This window comes from Salmo salar, chromosome ssa12 (assembly GCF_905237065.1).
Source record: "Salmo salar chromosome ssa12, Ssal_v3.1, whole genome shotgun sequence".
In the NCBI taxonomy this organism is placed as follows: Eukaryota; Metazoa; Chordata; class Actinopteri; order Salmoniformes; family Salmonidae; genus Salmo; species Salmo salar.
The window spans coordinates 59806569-59827781 of record NC_059453.1 but is presented as its reverse complement, the minus strand read 5'-3'; the positions used below and the strand labels follow the sequence as shown (position 1 = coordinate 59827781).

The window sequence follows — 21213 nt, the reverse complement described above, 5'->3', positions numbered from 1 at the left end:
TACAACCCATATAAGTGGCTCAGGTAGTGCAGCTCATCCAGGATGGCACATCAATGCGAGCTGTGGCAAGAAGGTTTGCTGTGTGTCAGCGTAGTGTCCAGAGCATTGAGGCGCTACCAGGAGACAGGCCAGTACATCAGGAGACGTGGAGGAGGCCGTAGGAGGGCAACAACCAAGCAGCAGGACCGCTACCTCCGCCTTTGTGCAAGGAGGAGCAGGAGAAGCACTGCCAGAGCCCTGCAAAATGACCTCCAGCAGGCCACAAATGTGCATGTGTCTGCTCAAACGGTCAGAAACAGACTCCATGAGGGTGGTATGAGGGCCCGATGTCCACAGGTGGGGGTTGTGCTTACAGCCCAACACCGTGCAGGACGTTTGGCATTTGCCAGAGAACACCAAGATTGGCAAATTCGCCACTGGCGCCCTATGCTCTTCACAGATGAAAGCAGGTTCACACTGAGCACATGTGACAGACGTGACAGAGTCTGGAGACGCCCGTGGAGAACGTTCTGCTGCCTGCAACATCCTCCAGCATGACCGGTTTGGCGGTGGGTCAGTCATGGTGTGGGGTGGCATTTCTTTGGGGGGCCGCACAGCCCTCCATGTGCTCGCCAGAGGTAGCCTGACTGCCATTAGGTACCGAGATGAGATCCTCAGACCCCTTGTGAGACCATATGCTGGTGCGGTTGGCCCTGGGTTCCTCCTAATGCAAGACAATGCTAGACCTCATGTGGCTGGAGTGTGTCAGCAGTTCCTGCAAGAGGAAGGCATTGATGGTATGGACTGGCCCGCCCGTTCCCCAGACCTGAATCCAATTGAGCACATCTGGGACATCATGTCTCGCTCCATCCACCAACGCCACGTTGCACCACAGACTGTCCAGGAGTTGGCGGATGCTTTAGTCCAGGTCTGGAAGGAGATCCCTCAGGAGACCATCCGCCACCTCATCAGGAGCATGCCCAGGCATTGTAGGGAGGTCATACAGGCACGTGGAGGCCACACACACTACTGAGCCTCATTTTTTACTTGTTTTAAGGACATTACATCAAAGTTGGATCAGCCTGTAGTGTGGTTTTCCACTTTAATTTTGAGTGTGACTCCAAATCCAGACCTCCATGGGTTGATAAATTGGATTTCCATTGATTATTTTTGTGTGATTTTGTTGTCAGCACATTCAACTATGTAAAGAAAAAAGTATTTAATAAGATTATTTCTTTCATTCAGATCTAGGATGTGTTGTTTAAGTGTTCCCTTTATTTTTTGAGCAGTATATATATTTTTGGTACTTTTACCCCTTTTCGTGATATCCAATTGGTAGTTACAGTCTTGTCCCATCGCGGCAACTCTCCTACGGACTCGGGAGAGGCGAAGGTCGAGAGCCATACGTCCTCCGAAACAAGACCCTGCCAATCCGCACTGCTTCTTGACACACTGTTCGCTTAACCCATAAGCCAGCCACACCAATGTGTCGGAGGAAACACCGTCCAGCTGGCGACCGAAGTCAGTTTACAAGCGCCCGAAGTCAGCTTGCAGGCGCCTGGCCCACCACAAGGAGTCGCTAGATCGCGATGGGCCAAGGAAGTCCTGGCCGGCCTAACCCAGATGACGCTGGGCCAATTGTGCGCCGCCTCATGGGTCTCCCAGTCATGACCGGCTGTGACACAGCCTGGGATCGAACCCCAGGCTGTAGTGACGCCTCAAGCACTGTGATCCAGTGACTTAGACCGCTGCACCACTAAGGAGGCCCGATGTGCAATATCTTTAAGTTCCAAGAATTCAACCAATATGGAACACTGGAATCCATAAAACAGCATTGCTCCTGGCTGCACCTCTGAAAATATGTTTTAATAAATGACAGGTTTTATGTATCTGGGTTTGATTGAATTTGAGATCAACATGCTAAAAGAGAGTTCCGATTCTACATAGCAAAGGCCTCATGTCATGGCAGCATTGATTGTTAGTGTTGTGCTATGCCACCAGGATTGGTTCAATATATAAACTGATTTATAGAGGTTTTTTGAGGTTAATTACTGTGGCTCACCACTACACATAAAGTCAAATCAGCATTACTGTATAGCTGAAAATGATGCGATATGGTGACCAAGCAGCAGTGAAAAGTATAATTTTGAAAGTACAAATTTTAGTGGTCAAATCCCCCAAAAGCATTGATACAAGTTATTTGATCACTCATGGAAATGCTTATAGGCCTACATGTCAGGGTAGTGGTTTCAATTTCCAGGAGCCCCCCATATGTCAAATGTATGCATGCATGACTAAGTTGCTTTGGATAAAAGTGTCTGCTAAATGGAATTATTATTATTATTATGTCAAATCAAATATATTTGTCACACGCATCGAATAACACAGATGTAGACGTTTACCATGAAATGCTTACGAGACCTTTCCCAATAATGCAGAGCTAAAAAGTAAGAAAAACATGCACACAAAAAAAATAACAAAATAGTAACACTAACGAGGCTATTTACAAGGGAGTGCCGGTACCGAGTCAATGTTCAGGGGTACGAGGCAGTTGAGGTAATATGCACATGTAAGTAGGGGTAAAAGTGACTTGGCAATCATGATAGACAAACAGAGTAGCAGCAGCGTGTGCTGTATGAAAGAGTGTGAAAGTGTGTCTGTGTGTGGCGTCAATATGCATGTGCGTGTGAATGTATGTGTGTATGTGTTGGAGTATCAGTGTAGTACGTGAGAGTGGGTGGGTAGAGTCCAGTGAGTGTACAAGAGCCAGTGCAAAAAAAGGGTGTCATTGCAAATAGTACGAGTAGCATTATGTAAAAAATAAATAAATAAAAAGTCAAACAAATAAGTTAAGATCAGCGCAAAAACACAAAATAGCACAATTGGTCGGGAGCCCATAAAACGCCTGCTATTCCCTCCAGCGCCATAAAGTCATGTCCTGTTACCCAAAGGGTCATTGAATAATTTTGACTAGCTTCTTCTACTCAGTTTTCTATTCAGAAGAATGCCTCACTTGTTTCTTCACAAATTATCTCAGTTTTTAGGCATATTTATTCCGTTCCTGACATTATTTTGAGCCGTCCTCCCCTCAGCAGCCTCCTGTGCTTTACACTTCTGACAAACCTCACCTTTCACATAAGGTGCCAAAACCAACGCATTTCACAGGAATAGTCAAAAGAAACATAAGCAAACAGAAGAACTAAGAATGTGTGTGAATAGTCTATGTGTGCATGCAAGGCTGTGTGAGTGTGTATGTAAATGTTATTGGAGCCTGGGTCGCATGTGTTGAGACAGCCACTGTCTGTGTGTCTGTGTGTGTGTGTGTCGAGCTCCATGAGCAGCAGCAGGAGGCCAGGCAGAGGGCCAGCACTACATTGGGGCCAGGCCTGGCCTGACAGGGTTGGGTCAGCTCTTTCCACTCTCCCCCCTAGCACAGCACAGCAAATCCAGAGAGGGAGGAGGAGGAGAGATGTAGGGGGGTGCTAGTTGGCTCTGAGCTCACTGCATTGATTTGGTCTGGGTAATGGAAAGAATGCACAACCCCTAACGAACACACACATGCACCATACACATGCATACACACACACACACACACACACAGACAGACCCACTGACATACGTATGTATGCAAACAAACAGCAGGTCACACGCAGACATGTAGAAACACACACACACACATCAAACTCTCTTAAGCCCTTTCATTAATTTTGCATTATATCGTTAGCTGGAGTTATGAAGCCAAGATTCTAAATTCAATGAAATAATGCTGTCATTAGACATTATCCATCATCTGTGACTGATGTAATGGCTGTGGACAATTAGGTGAATTATCGTACTCACACTAAGTCATCTATGAAAAACGAAATCCACCATATGTTTTTACTGTACTCTAACTGTTGTGCAATCACCATGTAGAGTGTATAGATGCCACCATTAGCTATTCTTAGTAGAATAGCAAATGGAAGAATAACATTGAAAAAGATCAGTCATTTGATAATCAACTCGAGAGTTTTGGGGAGAGTTTACTGCCTGCGGAGCACCGACAACAAACAACAGAAAGCAGAGAGCAGAATGGAAAAAGTGAATAAGAGCAAGAGGAGAGGGGAGGTGGCGGGGAATACAAGAAGATGAATGCTCCTGCGCCAGTCGCAAGGCTGGTTCTTGTTACGTGTCAAGAATCTGGCGTCCTCCAGATGTGTGTCATGTTTATATTGGGCAAATCCCCCAGAGAGATTTAATTCTCCGGCCCTGCTCTCTGGTGAACAGCTAGCAGAGAAGGGGAGAAAGAGAGCGAACGTGAGCGAGCAAGAATGAGAGAGAGAGAGAGAGAGAGATAATTACGGAAAGTTGGCAGCCAGCAGAGGAGCAAGCTGTGGCAGGACACAACGGAAAGAATAAGATTAAACACAAAAAAATGCAGGGTAATAAAGTTTAAGACAAAAAAGATGAGTAATGATCATGCTCCTCAGCCTCTAAAAGGTGAACTTCCTCTCCTAATGTTTTGCCTAGTTTGTCCAGGAGAGCAGACTGGTTGTAACAAGGATAACTTGTAAGGGAGGGATGATCTCCAGGTCATAAGATAGGTGTACTTTGGGGCTTTTGTTTCAGGGCAATTATTTTTTTTTTCATGATTTTTCTTTATCTTTTGTTTTTAAAATGTAAGACATGCAAATATTATAATCCATACATATATTCAGGGTAATTTCTCAGCGACTTCGATAGTCTACTGGGAGAGTTTTAAGGCCAACTGTTCGTTGTCCTCTTTCTGTCCCTCTCCCACACTTCCTGTGTGGACCAGCGCCATGGAAATCACGTTAATTAACTATCCTTGAACTGTAAGTCTCAAAATAACATTCACCATAGCAATTCCAAAACCATGGATATCGAGCCAACATAAAGCCCTATAAAACATGAAGGATTTCTTGTTACTTGCAAGAATGCTAAGTATGTCAACTTCTTGTTGCTCCCTATCTGAAAATCAAATATTGTAACCAAACTCGATGGAATATTACTCTCAAACTACACTGTGTTTGAAAGTAATATTGCCTGCCCCCGACTTTTACATAACCTCAAATGTAATAAAATGGGGATTATGTACAGTTTCAAAAGTATTTTAAAACTATTTTAAGGGACAACATGCAACTCGTATCAATACAAATGAAATGCCTTGTCATACTGTATGTACTCAAAAACATTGTTTCCGAGATGGATTGTAAGGAAAGAGTGCCAATTTGCCATGTAAGGCTCCGCCTTAACCCATACAGCCATTTCCACTCATCCTCCCAAACCTCAATTGGAAAAATGTATTTATCAAGGAAGATCATGTACTAGTATTGGGACACTGTGTCTCCTAGTTTATGAACTTACGATACGGTTGGTAACTGATCTAGACTTGAGATCCAGGTATATAAATATATATATTGCTGACTGCAGATATGCACAGCTACATGGATTATTCTATAGTCCAGGCCTAGGTCGAAATGGTATGGAGACAAGGTGGTGTAACAATGACTGATTTAGTATTTGGCTCCCTCTGGTGGATGTACTAAATACAAGCACACAGTCTGTACTGTTCCTAGGGACTGTACTGTTATTTATCCAGTCAATGTACTATAAATAGCCTATCTATTTAGGAAGTACATTTCCTTATATAACTTTGCCCTGTGCTTCTCCAATCTTGCACTTCCTATAGCCTATCGTGCACTGCTGCTGAATTTATCAGAGATGAGGGGCATACATCAATATATAATAAGCAACAAAATAATCACAAAAAATCTATCATTACAAATTACATGACCTGATTTGTTTCAAGTTCTCAGTTGTCTTGAACACACTGATGGAAGTCTGAAATTTCAGAGTTCCCAGTTGTATTGAACGCATTTCTACCACTCTATGTCATCACTACAAGCGCTACTTGATTCACTAGGTTCTCTACACGCCCAGGTTCTTGATACGCCAAGCACAAAGATGGACTGATCGAACAGCCAATGGAAAGGTAAAAAATGCCCACCAATGCTGGCCTTAGCGAGGAGAACGAGAGAGCAGGGTTGTAAACCAAAGTTACACATGGTCTAAGTCAATATGTACATTCCAAAATGCTGAAAAATACTGACATTTAATCGATTACAAACGACATGACCCTCCCCTGAACAAAAATAACAATAATACTAAACCCTGCCTCTGGCTGAAATTGAAAAAGCATGACCATCCCCCATTTTCCTCCAGGTAACAATTGCGTAAATTTCGACCAGTCCCTAAAAATAAAGACTCAAGTAAAAGTGAGTCACCCAGTAAAATACTACTTGAGTAAAATATTTAAAGTGTCTGGTTTAAAATGTACTTAAGTATCAAAAGTATAAATTACATCCTATACATCAAATTCCTTACATTAAGCAAACAAGACCAACCAATTAATTGTTTTAGCTACGGACAGCCAGGGCCACACTCCAACATTCAGACATAATTTACAAACCTATTAGTCACGTTTAGTGAGGCCGTCGTGACGACCATGCGTTCTCATGATAAGTGTGAATTGGACCACTTTGCTGTCCTGCCTGAGCATTCGAAATGTAACAAGTACTTTTGGGTTTCAGGGAAAATGGGAGGGAAAAGTGCATATTATCTTTATGAATAAAGTAAGAGTAAAAGTTGTCAAAAATATATATACACTTGAGTAAAGGACAGATACCCCCCAACAACAACAAAAATTACTTACTTATTTTTACTTAGTTACTTTACACCACTACCTGACAAAAAAGGAGGGAGATTTAGTTTAGTACCACACTAATGCCTTGCTGCTCCCACTGTCTAGCCTAGTGTTGCACATTATTTGTAAGTGGGTTACAGACATTTTTGAACATATTGTGCCTTATTGTAAACCCCACAGTACCCGTCCAACCCCCATTTATCCCCAGCAAAAAGCCTAGCTATTAGCAACTGTAATAAACTCAACATGGGCATCTTTTCAGGCAAGTAAACAGGAGTTAATGTATCTAAATACAATCCTACAATTACTGCTAAATCGATCCTCTAGTCTAGTCTTCTCCACTCCCTCATGTTGGCACTGATCATTAGCTGACATTCTAGAAGATGCTGTATCTGGCTGATCCACGTGTCTAGAAGTTTGTTGGTGTTCTTTGTAGGCTCGTGCGTCCTTTCAAATAAGTGTAGCCGAGCCTGTGAAAGTAAAACAACTCGAGGGCACGGCCTTCACGTTGGAAAGGTAGTTTGATGCACTTGAATGACTTGCTTTAGTTATTTAGCAAGAGTAATGGCACAGAGATTTTGCTAACGCTCTCCATCTCAACCACTGAGGTGTGATCACAAGTTTATCGAAACTACAGAGGACATTCAAGGATATTCAACAACAGTGTCATAGAAAAATACATACACTAGGGGGTGCACAATCCCATAGCCTGACAAGGGCTTGAAGTCATGCAATGTGCAGTTCATTGCTCTTTAGAAGAAAAAAAAAGAAAAAAAAAAACATTAAAGAATTAAAGATGGCGCCGGCTGAGATTTTTTCCATATATGATAATCCAAATGTAGCTAGAAATGTTATTAATAGAAAAAGCTAAACTTTTGAAAATAAAACTGTTCATGTTATGAGGGTTTCTGTTTATTTAAAACAATCGTAAAAGTAATACAATGCATTTCATACAAATTGGTGACATTTTTGTTGTCACCATTAACATGGACTACAAATTATTTTTAAATAACCTTTTCAACAATGCCCCATGGGCTTGTTCAGTTGAGATGGTTTCAAACAGAAATGCTTTTGTATGGCCTAAACAATTCCCTATTCAGTGTCAGTGTCAGTTCTCGCACAAATGTATTTTCCATTGGACCTAAAAAACCCAACTCTGACTTCCAGGTCTTCAAAGCATTGGTCACAACCTTACTTCTGTTTAGACTTCACAGCTGCTTTCAGTTTGGTGTAGAGATACCCACAATTCTTAAAAGGAAGAAGGAAAGTGGATAAATGAGCACATGGTCAGTGTATCTTCAGCAACAATTTCAGACCCTGCCACTAATACATAATTAATATTGCATAATCTCACAATAAAATAATATGCTTAATATCCCCGTTGGGAAAATGCACTTTTTTGGATCCAGTGACAGGGTTTGTTGTCAAATGGGCAGTCTATGTATACCAAGGTGAACTGTGAATGTCTACCAACCTCGATGGCATAGTAGACTATCGCCAGGTAAGCAGCTATACAGCCCCCAAGGAAGAGGTCAAAGGCTGCTGGCTTAATCCTGGTGATAAAACATATAGGGAACGAAATCCAGTTAACAATTACCAAACATAATGAAAACATGGAAACGAACCTCACTATGAAATGCATCGTTTGCTTAATTTATATACACTATTCGGTATAATAAAAATATGAAAAATATAAGGTTAGTCGTTGGATTTGCAAGTGTGGGTGTTTTGATACCGTTTTCCTCATTGGACTAGCACCTAAAATGTGACTGTTTTAAACATTTAGTCCTCATACCTATACATCATCATTGGTTGCTCCATTTGGTCAAAAAAAGGTCAGTTCAGGATCCCTGAAAAAGAAACAAAACATTACCATAACACTCTTAACAATCATAATTTCAAGGAATGAAAGGTAGGAAGACGTGTTTTTTATGGCTATGTGCATGCGCACTAGCGTGCGTCTGTCTGTCTTGTACCTCTTGTCTTGGCGGAAGGTGTGTCTGTGGACCTGGTGCAGATAGTACCTCAGCTCATGTTCCAGAGTGTTCACCAGTATGGCGTGTTTGGGATCCTTATCCAGCTGTGTTGCCCGTGGGATTGACGTCAGGAAGGACATCAGGCTAGACATGCGACTGTCCTGAAACTCCTATACCAGAGATTAAGATGGACAATTGAGGATGCATACTGTACAAATTTAGGTTAGAGGTACAGTGCCTTTTGAAAGTATTCATACCCCTTGACTCATTTCACATGTTGTGTTACAGCCTGAATTCAAAATGGATGAAATTTATATTTTTTTCTCACCCATCTACACACAATACCCCATAATGACAAAGGGGAAAAATGTATTGACATTTCAATAAATATTTAATTTACGTAAGTATTCACACCGTTTTGCTATGACACTCCAAATTGAGTGCAGGTGCAACCAATTTCCTCTTTCCATCGATCATCCTCGAGATGTCACTACAACCTCATTGGAGTCCACCTGTGGCCAATTCAATTGTTTGGACATGATTTAGAAAGAAACACACCTGTCTATATAAGGTCCCACAGCTGACAGTGCATGTCAGAGAAGAAACTGTACCATGAAGTCCAAAGAACTGTCTGTAGGTCTCTGAGATAGAATTGTGATGAAGCATACTGTGTGTATATATATATATACACATGAGGAAGGGTATAAAACTATTTCTAGCATGTTGAAAGTTTCCAAGAGAACCGTGGTCTCCATCATTGGGAAATGAAAAAAATATAGAACTACCCAGACTCTGCCTAGAGCTGGCCGTCCGACCAAACTGAGCAAGAAGGACCTTAGTAAAAGGCTCGTAAAAGACTGAGATCATAAGGCAAAAGATTCTGTGGTCTGATTAAACAAATTTTACTCTTTGACCTGAATGCAAAGTGCTATGTCTGGAGAAAACCAGGCACAGCTCATCACCTGTCTAACACCATCCCTACTGTGGTGGCAGGATCACGCTATGGGGATGCTTTTCAGCAGCAGGGACTGGGAGACCGGTAAGAAGAGGGAACAAAGAATGGAGCCAAATACAGGCAAATCCTTGATGAGAACCATGCAAACGACCTTAGACTGGGGTAAATATTTACGTTTCCAACAGGACAATGATCCCAAGCATACATTCAAAGCAATGCTGGAATCCCATTGACAATCTGTGTAAAGAAAGACTTGAATATTGCTGTTCATTACTGCTCCCCATCTAACTTAAGAGTTTAAGAAAATCTGAGAGAAAAATGCCTGAATCCAGATGTGTAAAGCTGATACAGACATACCCAAGATGACTCAAAGCTGTAATTGCTGCCAAAGGTACTTCTACAAAGTATTGACTCAGGGGTGTGAATTCTTATGTAAATGACATATTTCCATATTTCATTTTCAATAAATATGGCAACAATTCAAAAAATACTATGGGGGATTGTGGGTAAATGGGTGGAAGAAAAAAAATGTTCATCCATTTTGAATTCAGGCTGTAACATAACAAAATGTGGAATAAGTCAAGGGGTATGGACACTTTAAGAAGGCACTCCAAGATGGAATTGTTTCACACAAAAAGTGTCAATTAAGTGTTTCCTTAAGAATGTTAGATTTGTATTTATGGAACCCCATTAGCTGCTGCCAAGGCTCTTCCTGGGGTCCGGGAGAATTAAGGCAGTTATACAATTTTAGAAACATTACAATACATTCATTACATAATTCACAACACTAACACGGAACCCAAACCGGCTGCGAGCGTGCGCCATCGAGCATACATTTATTTTGTCCCCCTACACCAAACAGGATCACGACACGCAGGTTAAAATATCAAAACAAACTCTGAACCAATGACATTAATTTGGGGACAGGTCGAAAAGCAGAGAGAATAAAGTAGACGGCATGGGTCAAAATTGTGATTTATGACCCTATGTCCAGATGACGCGTACATGCCCAAATAAGGGCATCAGGTCAGGACATCCTGGCGGGAAGGTGTCACGTGGTTAGGGCCATATAGTTGCATCCTCTTCTGTCACGTGTTAGAGTGTGTGTTATTTTATATCTACAGTGGGGGAAAAAAGTATTTGATCCCCTGCTGATTTTGTAAATTTGCCCACTTACAAAGAAATGATCAGTCTATAATTTTAATTGTAGGTTTATATGAACAGTGAGAGACAGAATAACAACAAAAAAATCCAGAAAAACGCTTGTCAAAAATGTTATAAAATGATTTGCATTTTAATGAGGGAAATAAGTATTTGACCCCTCTGCAAAACATGACTTAGTACTTGGTGGCAAAACCCTTGTTGGCAATCACAGAGGTCAGATGTTTCTTGTAGTTGGCCACCAGGTTTGCACACATCTCAGGAGGGATTTTGTCCCACTCCCCTGTGCAGATCTTCTCCAAGTCATTAAGGTTTCAAGGCTGACGTTTGGCAAATTGAACCTTCAGCTCCCTCCACAGATTGTCTATGGGATAAAGGTCTGGAGACTGGCTAGGCCACTCCAGGACCTTAATGTGCTTCTTCTTGAGCCACTCCTTTGTTGCCTTGGCTGTGTGTTTTGGGTCATTGTCATGCTGGAATACCCATTCACGACCCATTTTCAATGCCCTGGCTGAGGGAGGGAGGTTCTCACCCAAGATTTGACAGTACATGGCCCCGTCAAATGATGCGGGGAAGTTGTCCTGTCCCCTTAGCAGAAAAACACCCCCAAAGCATAATGTTTCCACCTCCATGTTTGATGGTGGAGATGGTGTTCTTGGGGTCACAGGCAGCATTCCTCCTCCTCCAAACACGGCGAGTTGAGTTGATGCCAAAGAGCTCCATTTTGGTCTCATCTGACCACAACAATTTCACCAGTTGTCCTCTGAATCATTCAGATGTTCATTGGAAAACTTCAGACGGGCATGTATATGTATTCTTGAGCAGGGGGACCTTGCGGGCACTGCAGGATTTCAGTCCTTCACGGCGTAGTGTGTTACCAATTGTTTTCTTGGTGACTATGGTCCCAGCTGCCTTGAGATCATTGACAAGATCCTCCTGTGTAGTTCTGGGCTGATTCCTCACCGTTCTCATGATCATTGCAACTCCACGAGGTGAGATCTTGCATGGAGCCCCAGGCCGAGGGATATTGACAGTTATTTTGTGTTTCTTCCATTTGCGAATAATCGCACCAAATGTTGTCACCTTCGCACCAAGCTGCTTGGCGATGGTCTTGTAGCCCATTCCAGCCTTGTGTAGGTCTACAATCTTGTCCCTGACATCCTTGGAGAGCTCTTTGGTCTTGGCCATGGTGGAGAGTTTGGAATCTGATTGATTGATTGCTTCTGTGGACAGGTGTCTTTTATACAGGTAACAAGCTGCGGTTAGGAGCACTCCCTTTAAGAGTGTGCTCCTGATCTCAGCTCATTACCTGTATAAAAGACACCTGGGAGCCAGAAATCTTTCTGATTGAGAGGGGGTCAAATAGTTATTTCCCTCATTAAAATGCAAATCAATTTATAACATTTTTAACATGCGTTTTTCTGGATATTTTTGTTGTTATTCTGTCTCTCACTGTTCAAATAAACCTAACATTAAAATTATAGACTGATCATTTCTTTGTCAGTGGGCAAAAATACAAAATCAGCAGGGGATCAAATACTTTTTTCCCCCACTGTATATTGCATCTATTCCTTTGAAGTTGTCATGATGATTGATGTGTAGGGACCTCGTTGAACTGCGGGGGTTGTGTTTGAACATTTTAAAGAGGATGTTTCAGCCGTGGTCCTGCTTCCGTTGTTACGGTCATCACTGTTTTGCCACTGATCACAAAATCCATGTTTACTTTTAAAATCTTGTTTAGTGTTCTGGGGCCGCATGTGTTGTTCTGGGTCTTATTTATAAGGCGGACATTCCTACTTCATAGACAACAACCCTAAGAGCAATAAAATAGGTGGGGTGTGGGGCCATCCTCTTTGAAATGTTCAAACACAACCCTCGCAGTTCAACGAGGTCCCTACACATCAATCATCATGACAACTTCAAAGGAATAGATGCAATATAGATATAAAATAACACACACTAACACGTGACAAAAGAGGATGCAACTATATGGCCCTAACCACGTGACACCTTCCCGCCAGGATGTCTTGACCGGATGCCCTTATTTGGGCATGTACGCGTCATCCGGACATAGGGTCATAAATCACAATTTTGACCCATGCCGTCTACTTTATTCTCTCTAGCATTAAACATGTATGGCAATTTAGCTAGTTAGCTTGCACTTGCACTTGCTAGATAATTTGTCCTATTTAGCTAGCTTACTGTTGCTAGCTAATTTGTACTGGGATATAAACTTTGAGTTGTTATTTTACCTGAGATGCACAAGGTCCTCTACTCCGACAATTAATCCACACATAAAACGGCCAACCGAATCGTTTCAAGTCATCTCTCCTCCTTCCAGGATTTTTCATCTTTGAACTTATATGGTGATCGGCATCTACACTTTCATAGTATTACCACGACAACCGGCAAAACAGTTCGTCTTTCAATCACCCACGTGGGTATAAACAATGAGGAGCTGGCACGTGGGTACCTGCTTCTATAAACCAATGAGGAGATGGGAGAGGCACGACTTTCAGCACGATCTGCGTCAGAAATAGAAAGGAGTTCTATTTTAGCCCTTGGCATCGCAGACGCTCGTTGGCGCAATAATTGAATTACATGGATTTCTAAATTTATTTTGCGACGCTTGCGCACGTGACGTGTCCGGTCTGGTCAGCATGTAAGTGTGTGCCTTCAGGCCCATACTCCACTACCACATATCTACAAAACAAAATCCTTGTGTACGTGTGTGTATAGTGCATATGTTAGTGTGTGTTTGCATGCGTATGTGCCTATGTTTGTGTTACTTCACAGATCCCGCTGTTCCATAAGGTGTATTTTTACCTGCTTTTTAAATCTGATTCTACTGCTTGCACCAGTTACCTGATGTGGAATAGAGTTCCATGTAGTCATGGCTCTATGTAGTACTGTGCGCCTCCCATAGTTTGTTCTGGACTTGGGGACTGTGAAGAGACCTCCGGTGGCACGTCTTGTGGGGTATGCATGGGTATCCGAGCTGTGTGCTAGTAGCTTCAGCTTGTCAACACCGCTTATGTAAACAAGTAATGATGTCAATCTCTCTTCCACTTTGAGCCATGAGAGATTGACATGCACGTCATTAATGTTAGTTCTCCGTGTACTTTTAAGAGCCAGCCATGCAATTTTCCCAAGTCCCTCTTTGTGGCACCTGACCACACTACTGAACAATAGACCAGGTGCGACAAAACCAGGGCCTGTAGGACCTGCCTTGTTGATAGTGTCGTTAGGAATGCAGAGCAGCGCTTTATTATGGACATCTTAGCTACTGTTGTATCAATATGTTTTGACCATGACAGTTTACAATCCAGGGAAGCTCCAAGCAGTTTAGTCACCTCAACTTGCTAAATTTCCACATTATTCATTACGAGATGGAGTTGAGGTTTAGGGTTAAGTGAATGATATGTTCCAAATGCAATGCTTTAAGTTTTGGAAATATTTAGGATTCATTTATTCCTTGCTAAACATTCCAAAACTAACTGCAGCTCTTTGTTAAACCTGTTTGGGATAGGGGGCCGTATTTTCACGGCCGGATAAAAAAACGTACCCGATTTAATCTGGATACTACTCCTGCCCAGAAACTAGAATATGCATATAATTAGTAGATTTGGATAGAAAACACTCTAACGTTTCTAAAACTGTTTGAATGGTGTCTGTGAGTGTAACAGAACTCATATGGCAGGCCAAAACCTGAGAAGATTCCATACAGGAAGTGCCCTGTCTGACAATTTGTTGTCCTTCTGTTGCATCTCTATCGAAAATACAGCATCTGTGCTGTAACGTGACATTTTCTAAGGCTTCAATTGGCTCTCAGAAGGCGCCAGAAAGTGGAATGGGGTGTCTGCTGTCTCTGGGCGAAGAACAGCAGGAGAATTTGTTAGTGGTCAGCCTGAATTCTCAATATTTTTCTTTCAGCCTTTGAATGAATACAACGTCGCCCGGTTGGAATATTATCGCTATTTTACGCGAAAAATAGCATAAAAATTGATTTTAAAGAACGTTTGACATGCTTCGAAGTACGGTAATGGAATATTTTTTGTCACGAAATGCGCATCACTCTTCGGATAGTGACCTGAATGCACGAACAAAACGGAGCTATTTGAATATAACTATGGATTATTTGGAACCAAAACAGCATTTGTTGTTGAAGTAGAAGTCCTGGGAGTGCATTCTGACGAAGAACAGCAAAGGTAATCCAATTTTTCTAATAGTAATTCTGAGTTTAGGTTGTCCCAAACTTGGTGGGTGTCAAAATAGCTAGCCGTGATGGCCGGGCTATGTACTCAGAATATTGGAAAATGTGCTTTCGCCGAAAAGCTATTTTAAAATCTGACACCGTAATTGCATAAAGGAGTTCTGTATCTATAATTCTTTAAATAATTGTTATGTATTTTGTGAACGTTTATCATGAGTAATTTAGTAAATTCACCGGAGGTTTGCGGTGGGTATGCTAGTTCTGAACATCACACGCTAATGTAAAAAGCTGGTTTTTGATATAAATATGAACTTGATTGAACAAAACATGCATGTATTGTATAACATAATGTCCTAGGAGTGTCATCTGATGAAGATCATCAAAGGTTAGTGCTGCATTTAGCTGTGGTTTTGGTTTTTGTGACATATATGCTTGCTTTGAAAATGGCTGTGTGATTATTTTTGGCAGGGTACTCTCCTGACATAATCTAATGTTTTGCTTTCGCTGTAAAGCCTTTTTCAAATCGGACAATGTGGTTAGATTAACGAGAGTCTTGTCTTTAAAATTGTGTAAAATAGTCATATGTTTGAGAAATTTAAGTTTTAGCATTTTTTAGGTATTTGTATTTCGCGCCACGCTCTACCATTGGATATTGGTGAGGCGTTCCGCTAGCGGAACGTCTGTCCTTAAGAAGTTTTAAGTGTTGCAGTCATTTTAGTCACTGTAGTAGCTGACGTGTAAAGTGTTGAGTCATCCGCATACATAGACACACTGGCCTTACACAAAGCCAGTGGCATGTCGTTAGTAAAGAATGAAAAAAGCAAGGGGCCTAAACAGCTACCCTGGGGAATTCCTGCTTCTACCTGGATTATGTTTGAGAGGCTTCCATTAAAGAACACCTTCTGTGTTCTGTTAGACAAGTAACTCTTTATCCACATTATAGCAGGGGGTGTAAAGCCATAACACATCAGTTTTTCCAGCAGCAGACTATGATCGATAATGTCAAAAGCTGCACTGAAGTCTAACAATCATTTTATTATCAGTTTCTCTCAGCCAATCACCAGTTATCAGATTAACGATTCCCCTTGCATTATGTTTGCACTGTGCATAGGACAGTCAACTTCTGATAAATCTGCTTGGAACTGATGCAATAGTGTATACTAAACTGGAGGACAGAATTGTTCCCTTCATGACTGTAGTTGCCTTTCCTGATTCTGGTAAAAAATAAAATCTTACCATTTGGCCCTTGAAGACTTGTATGTCTTTTGGGGAACCCTATTGGAAAACAAATTAAGATGAGTTCATTTGTTTCCTCATTGATTAAAATAAAGTATTCTAGTGTGTGTGTGTGTGTGTGCATTAGTACATGTTTTATACCTTGTCAGAGAGATTATACATAAACCGAGCTAGCGATTCTGCAATAACGATGGCATTGCGCTTCATCTTCCTCAAGTCCACGTGCAACCTGTTGGGAGGGTAACAGCCTCATTATGGACCTTTTCCAGAATCTGTAATAATTGCAATATGTCTAAGAGTCTAGATGCTAGACTGGGAAAATCTTGTGGAATATGCATTTAATATACTGTTGTCATTCCACCCTAAAATAAGACAGAGCAGTGCCACTCACACAGTGTCCAGGATGGAGCCTCTGAGTTCAGCTTTGGGGTCCTCCAGGTGAGACAGCGTGAAGCCTGGTATCCTGCGCATGGCATAGCGCTCGTGCTCCCAGGAAACAGTGGACTCCCCCAGGTTGATCTTCTTGTGGACCATCCCAAACCTCACCCAAGGGAACCGGGAAGAAACTACCTACATGGAAGGTGGTGGGATGCATGTACGTTTAGTTCATACAAGTGACATTGGGCCATCAAGCGCCTCCACACTTCCTACAGTATCTGCTGGTGGGAGGAGTTACCTGCTCCAGATGTTGTACGAAGGCATGCTGAGGGGTGCCAGGTTTGGGGGGGCGGGACACGTGCAGGAACATGTCGTCGCCATTGGCCAGCGTGTCCAGACACAGAACAAACGCCACATTGTCATGGAGAAGGCTGGTCTCTGGAGGGAGACATACCACAAGGATAGAATCAACTTGAGAGAGACATAAGGCAAGGCTACAATCAACCAGACTACAGGGCTGTTGTAGCAGTGCCCTCCCAGCCATGGTTCACCCACTAAGCAGCAGATGAAAATACGAGTATGTGGCATAGTAGGTATGAAAACATGTGTTAGGGGGCCTACCTCCCTACTGTAGAAACTGGGTGTACATGCAGTGGGTAAAGTTTTTAGGGTGTAGATGCTTTATGTTTCTGACTTGAGATGGTTAGTCTTGGTCTAGTATTCGATAGATCTGGTCTCGACTCCATATCTGAAAGACGATCAAGTGAAACAACAACTCACCGGCATGATCCATATTCTCCTCTATAAACCTCTTGGTACCCAGGAAGTTATACTTCCCACCGCCAGTCAGGGAGAAAAGAAGATGGTATCTAGAACACAAAGAACACGTGTCATTTCAAATGCCCAAACATTCCCTTAAAACCTGATTGGAAAAGGTACTAAGGCCTATTACTCAAAGTGTATGATATTTGAAATGTAATAGAAATGTAATATACAGTGCATTCGGAAAGTATTCAGACCCTTTGACTTTTGCACTTTGTTACGTTACAGCCTTATTCTAAATTAGATTTAAAAAAAGAAAGAAATCTTCAATCTACACACAGTACCCCATAATGAAAAAGCAAAAACATGTTTTTATACATTTTTGCAAATGTATCATTTTTAAAACAGAAATATCACATTTACATAAGTATTCAGACCCTTCACTCAGTACTTTGTTGAAGCACCTTTGGCAGCGATTACAGCCTCGATTCTTCTTGGGTATAATGCTACAAGCTTGGCACACCTGTATTTGGGGAGTTTCTCTCATTCTTCTCTGCAGATCGATGCTCTCAAGCTCTGTCAGGTTGGATGTGGAGCGTCGCTGCACAGCTATTTTCAGGTCTCTCCAGAGATGTTCGATCAGGTTCAAGTCCGGGCTCTGGCTGGGCCACTCAAGGACATTCAGAGACTTGTTTTCCAAAAGACACTCCTGCGTTGTCTTGGATGTGTGCTTAGGGTTGTTGTCCTGTTGAAAGGTGATCTTTCGCCCCAGTTTGAGGTCCTGAGCAGGTTTTCATCAAGGATCTCTGTACTTTGCTCCGTTCATCTTTCCCTAAATCCTGATTAATCTCCCAGTCCCTGCCACTGAAAAACATCCCCACAACATGATGCTGCCACCACCATGCTTCACCGTAGGGATTGTGCCAGGTTTCCTCCAGACATGACGCTTGACATTCAGGCCAAAGAGTTCAATCTTGGTTTCATCAGGCCAGAATCTTGTTTCTCATGGTCTGAGAGTCCTTTAGGTGCCTTTTGGCAAACTCCAAGCCGTCTGTCATGTGCCTTTTAGTGAAGAGTGGCTTCCGTATGGCCACTCTACCATAAATTGGTGGAGTGCTGCAAAGATGGTTGTCTTTTTGAAAGGTTCTCCCATCTCCAGAGAGGAACTCTGGAGTTCTGTCAGAGTGACCATCAGGTTCTTGGTCACCTCCCTGACCAAGGCCCTTCTCCCCCGATTGCTCAGTTTGTCTGGGCAGCCTGCTCTAGAAAGAGTCTTGGTGGTTCCAAACTTCTTCCATTAAAGAATGATGGAGGCCACTGTGTTCTTGGGGAACTTTAACGCTGCAGAAATGTTTTGGTACCCTTCCCCAGGTCTGTGCTCGACACAATCCTATCTCAGAGCTCGTCAAGGGGTCTGAATACATTTTCTGAATGCACTGTATATGTGATGAATTATTTTCATATCATCTATGAATAGTGAAAATATTTAATATAAATAGTAATCATTTATGCCACTTAGCAACTTAAAGTCATGCGTGCATACGTTTTACGTCTGTAAATAACTCAAAGATAGTGTGTTTAACTCACGGAGGCTGGCTGTGGGGGTTGCTATAAAGTTTCTGGAAAAGACGGACCAGCTCAAGCAAGATGGTGACTCCGCTACCATTGGAGTCTGCTCCATACGACAGCCACTGTTTAACACACGCGCGCAAATATTTTTGATTGAAACTCAGCATTTGTGAATACATTTTTATTATTTCACTAGTATACGCAGCGTACAGTTGACTTACTGGAGTAAGGCCGTAGGAGTCGTAGTGGGCCGTGATAACGATGGTGGGCGCATCCTCTCCAGCACCAGGAAGTACACCCTGAAGGCACAGAGACCAATCACAATCTGTACACAAGTCTGACTTGGCTATGTTGGGACCAGTAGGCCTAATACAGTATTTCACATCCAATTATAATTCATTCCATGGTTCACATGCCATAAGAATTAACTGATGTCCTTGGTCATAGACAGGGTTGGAGAGAGACTCACCTCCAGAGTAATGATTGTATTGTCAGTGATGGGCTTGATGGGGCTGGTGTTGCTCACTAGAATCTGAAATACGGTGGCTGTGACCATACTACGGAACACTGACAGAGAGTAAAAGAGAGAAGTTCAAGTTGTGTTATGAAAGATGCTGAACCTATTGCATTTATTATTATTATTATAATCAAATTTCACATTGCGCTGTATCCCCCTCCTTTCTCTTCCCTAGGTCTACCTCCTTTCTTTCATCCCCTTTACTCATCCCTCTCTCCAACCTTCCTACTCTCCAGACCCTCTTCCTCCCATCCCGCCTTCTCCACTTACCTCGGACCAGTATAGAGGAAGTGCGAGAGGCTGCGGCGTGCTTGACCTCTTCGTACATATAAAGGAGCTGCTCGTCCTCCAGGGTCACGTACACAGGCATGATGGTATCCTTTAACAACGCTTCGCTCTCACTCACCATGAAGGTCTGTATAGAAGCAAAGGGTTTACATTATAATGGATTAATGTGCCACATATCCAGAACTTGAAGGTGCCAGGTAGAGAAAACAGGCATGGTCATAAACCTGTAGATTATTGTATACTCCCAAGTGATTGATATTACAATAGAATGAGCCGCCAACCCTGATAAAAGGTCTAAAATACCTGTATGATATCCTGGGGGACAGCGGACATGTTTTTGGGTAGCAGGAGGAGTACAGCGGCAGCGCTCTGCCTCAGAGCCTCCAGGTATCGCTCCACGGTGAAGTCCGGCAGCTTCATGATGACACAGCGTCGTGTTAACACTGGTTCGTCTGCTGAGCGGGCCTCCGCCTGCACTATGGCACCGCGAGAACCTCCACAGGTCAACAGAGGTCACATGAAAAAACACAGTTCCAAACTTCACCTTCTCTTTCCTGTCTCAATCACAGAAAATACAAATACTAAATAATGAAAACGGTGCACAAATACCTTCTTTAGGATTACAGCGCATAAAAAGAAAGCTGCTCCACAGAGCTGCACTTTATATTTTGAAATTCTAAAATAACAGGTGTAAACTTTTCTCTGGTGCAGATACTTAGTATGTCTGGCCAAGTGACCCTACCATGTTTTTCCTGCTGAACGGCGTACTGCTGCATCCTATAGGCAGTGAACTCGTAGGAGGATACAGCAGGCAGCACGGAGGCATGCAGTGGCTGAACACACAGCATGAGCAGTGCAGCCGCTCGGGGCAAAATTCTCAGCAGCATGGCTCCACGTCCTGATGAGATCCCCTTACTGTCCTGACGCACAAATCTGTGGAGGAAGGTTGGCTGTTAAAACAAGCACGATACATGTGCTTATTGAAAACACGATCGCTCATATAGTATTCCTCTTTTTCAGGAGATTCCCCAGATACGCCAATAGAAAACTCCCTTACTCCTCACCTTACCAACAAATATAGCACTATAGCCAAAAGATTTACGAAGTACCTGAGCAGCTTAGGAGAGACGCATACCAATCTCTCCATGGCCTATGCCCAGAGTTAAGTTGGGGCCCAAACTATCCAGGGAGAGACACTCGGGGCCTGGATGTCTTACTCACCTGTCTCCTAGGCTCTCTCGCTCTCGGTGGACAGACAGCGAGTTCTCTCCTCACCTCCTCGCAGCGTGGACATGGACTAGCATCCAAAGGGAGAAGGCTCAAGACGCCTCTTTGGTAAGCTGCTAAACCCGTATCCACCATCTGTCCCTGGGGATAAAGTCAGGCTAATCACCCCCTCTTCCCTTCTCTCCCCTACCCTCCTGGCCTGGCCCATAGTTACCGTCACAACCCCAATCACTAGTGGAGGTAATA

At 42.7% G+C, this 21213-nt stretch overlaps 1 protein-coding gene across 1 annotated transcript; it reads right to left on the bottom strand.

The window, feature by feature from the left end:
• Positions 1 to 7583: 7583 nt before the first annotated feature.
• Positions 7584 to 21169, bottom strand: zgc:109965 (Nicalin-1-like). The gene is given in 17 exon segments (XM_014132725.2): positions 7584 to 7933; positions 8160 to 8238; positions 8481 to 8518; positions 8520 to 8535; positions 8662 to 8831; positions 16227 to 16265; positions 16368 to 16455; positions 16618 to 16796; positions 16903 to 17042; positions 17385 to 17473; positions 18954 to 19057; positions 19157 to 19234; positions 19405 to 19502; positions 19723 to 19867; positions 20044 to 20234; positions 20483 to 20673; positions 20962 to 21169. Coding segments are annotated over 16 exon segments (1656 nt in total). The 5' UTR covers positions 20628 to 20673; positions 20962 to 21169; the 3' UTR covers positions 7584 to 7876.
• Positions 21170 to 21213: the final 44 nt, after the last annotated feature.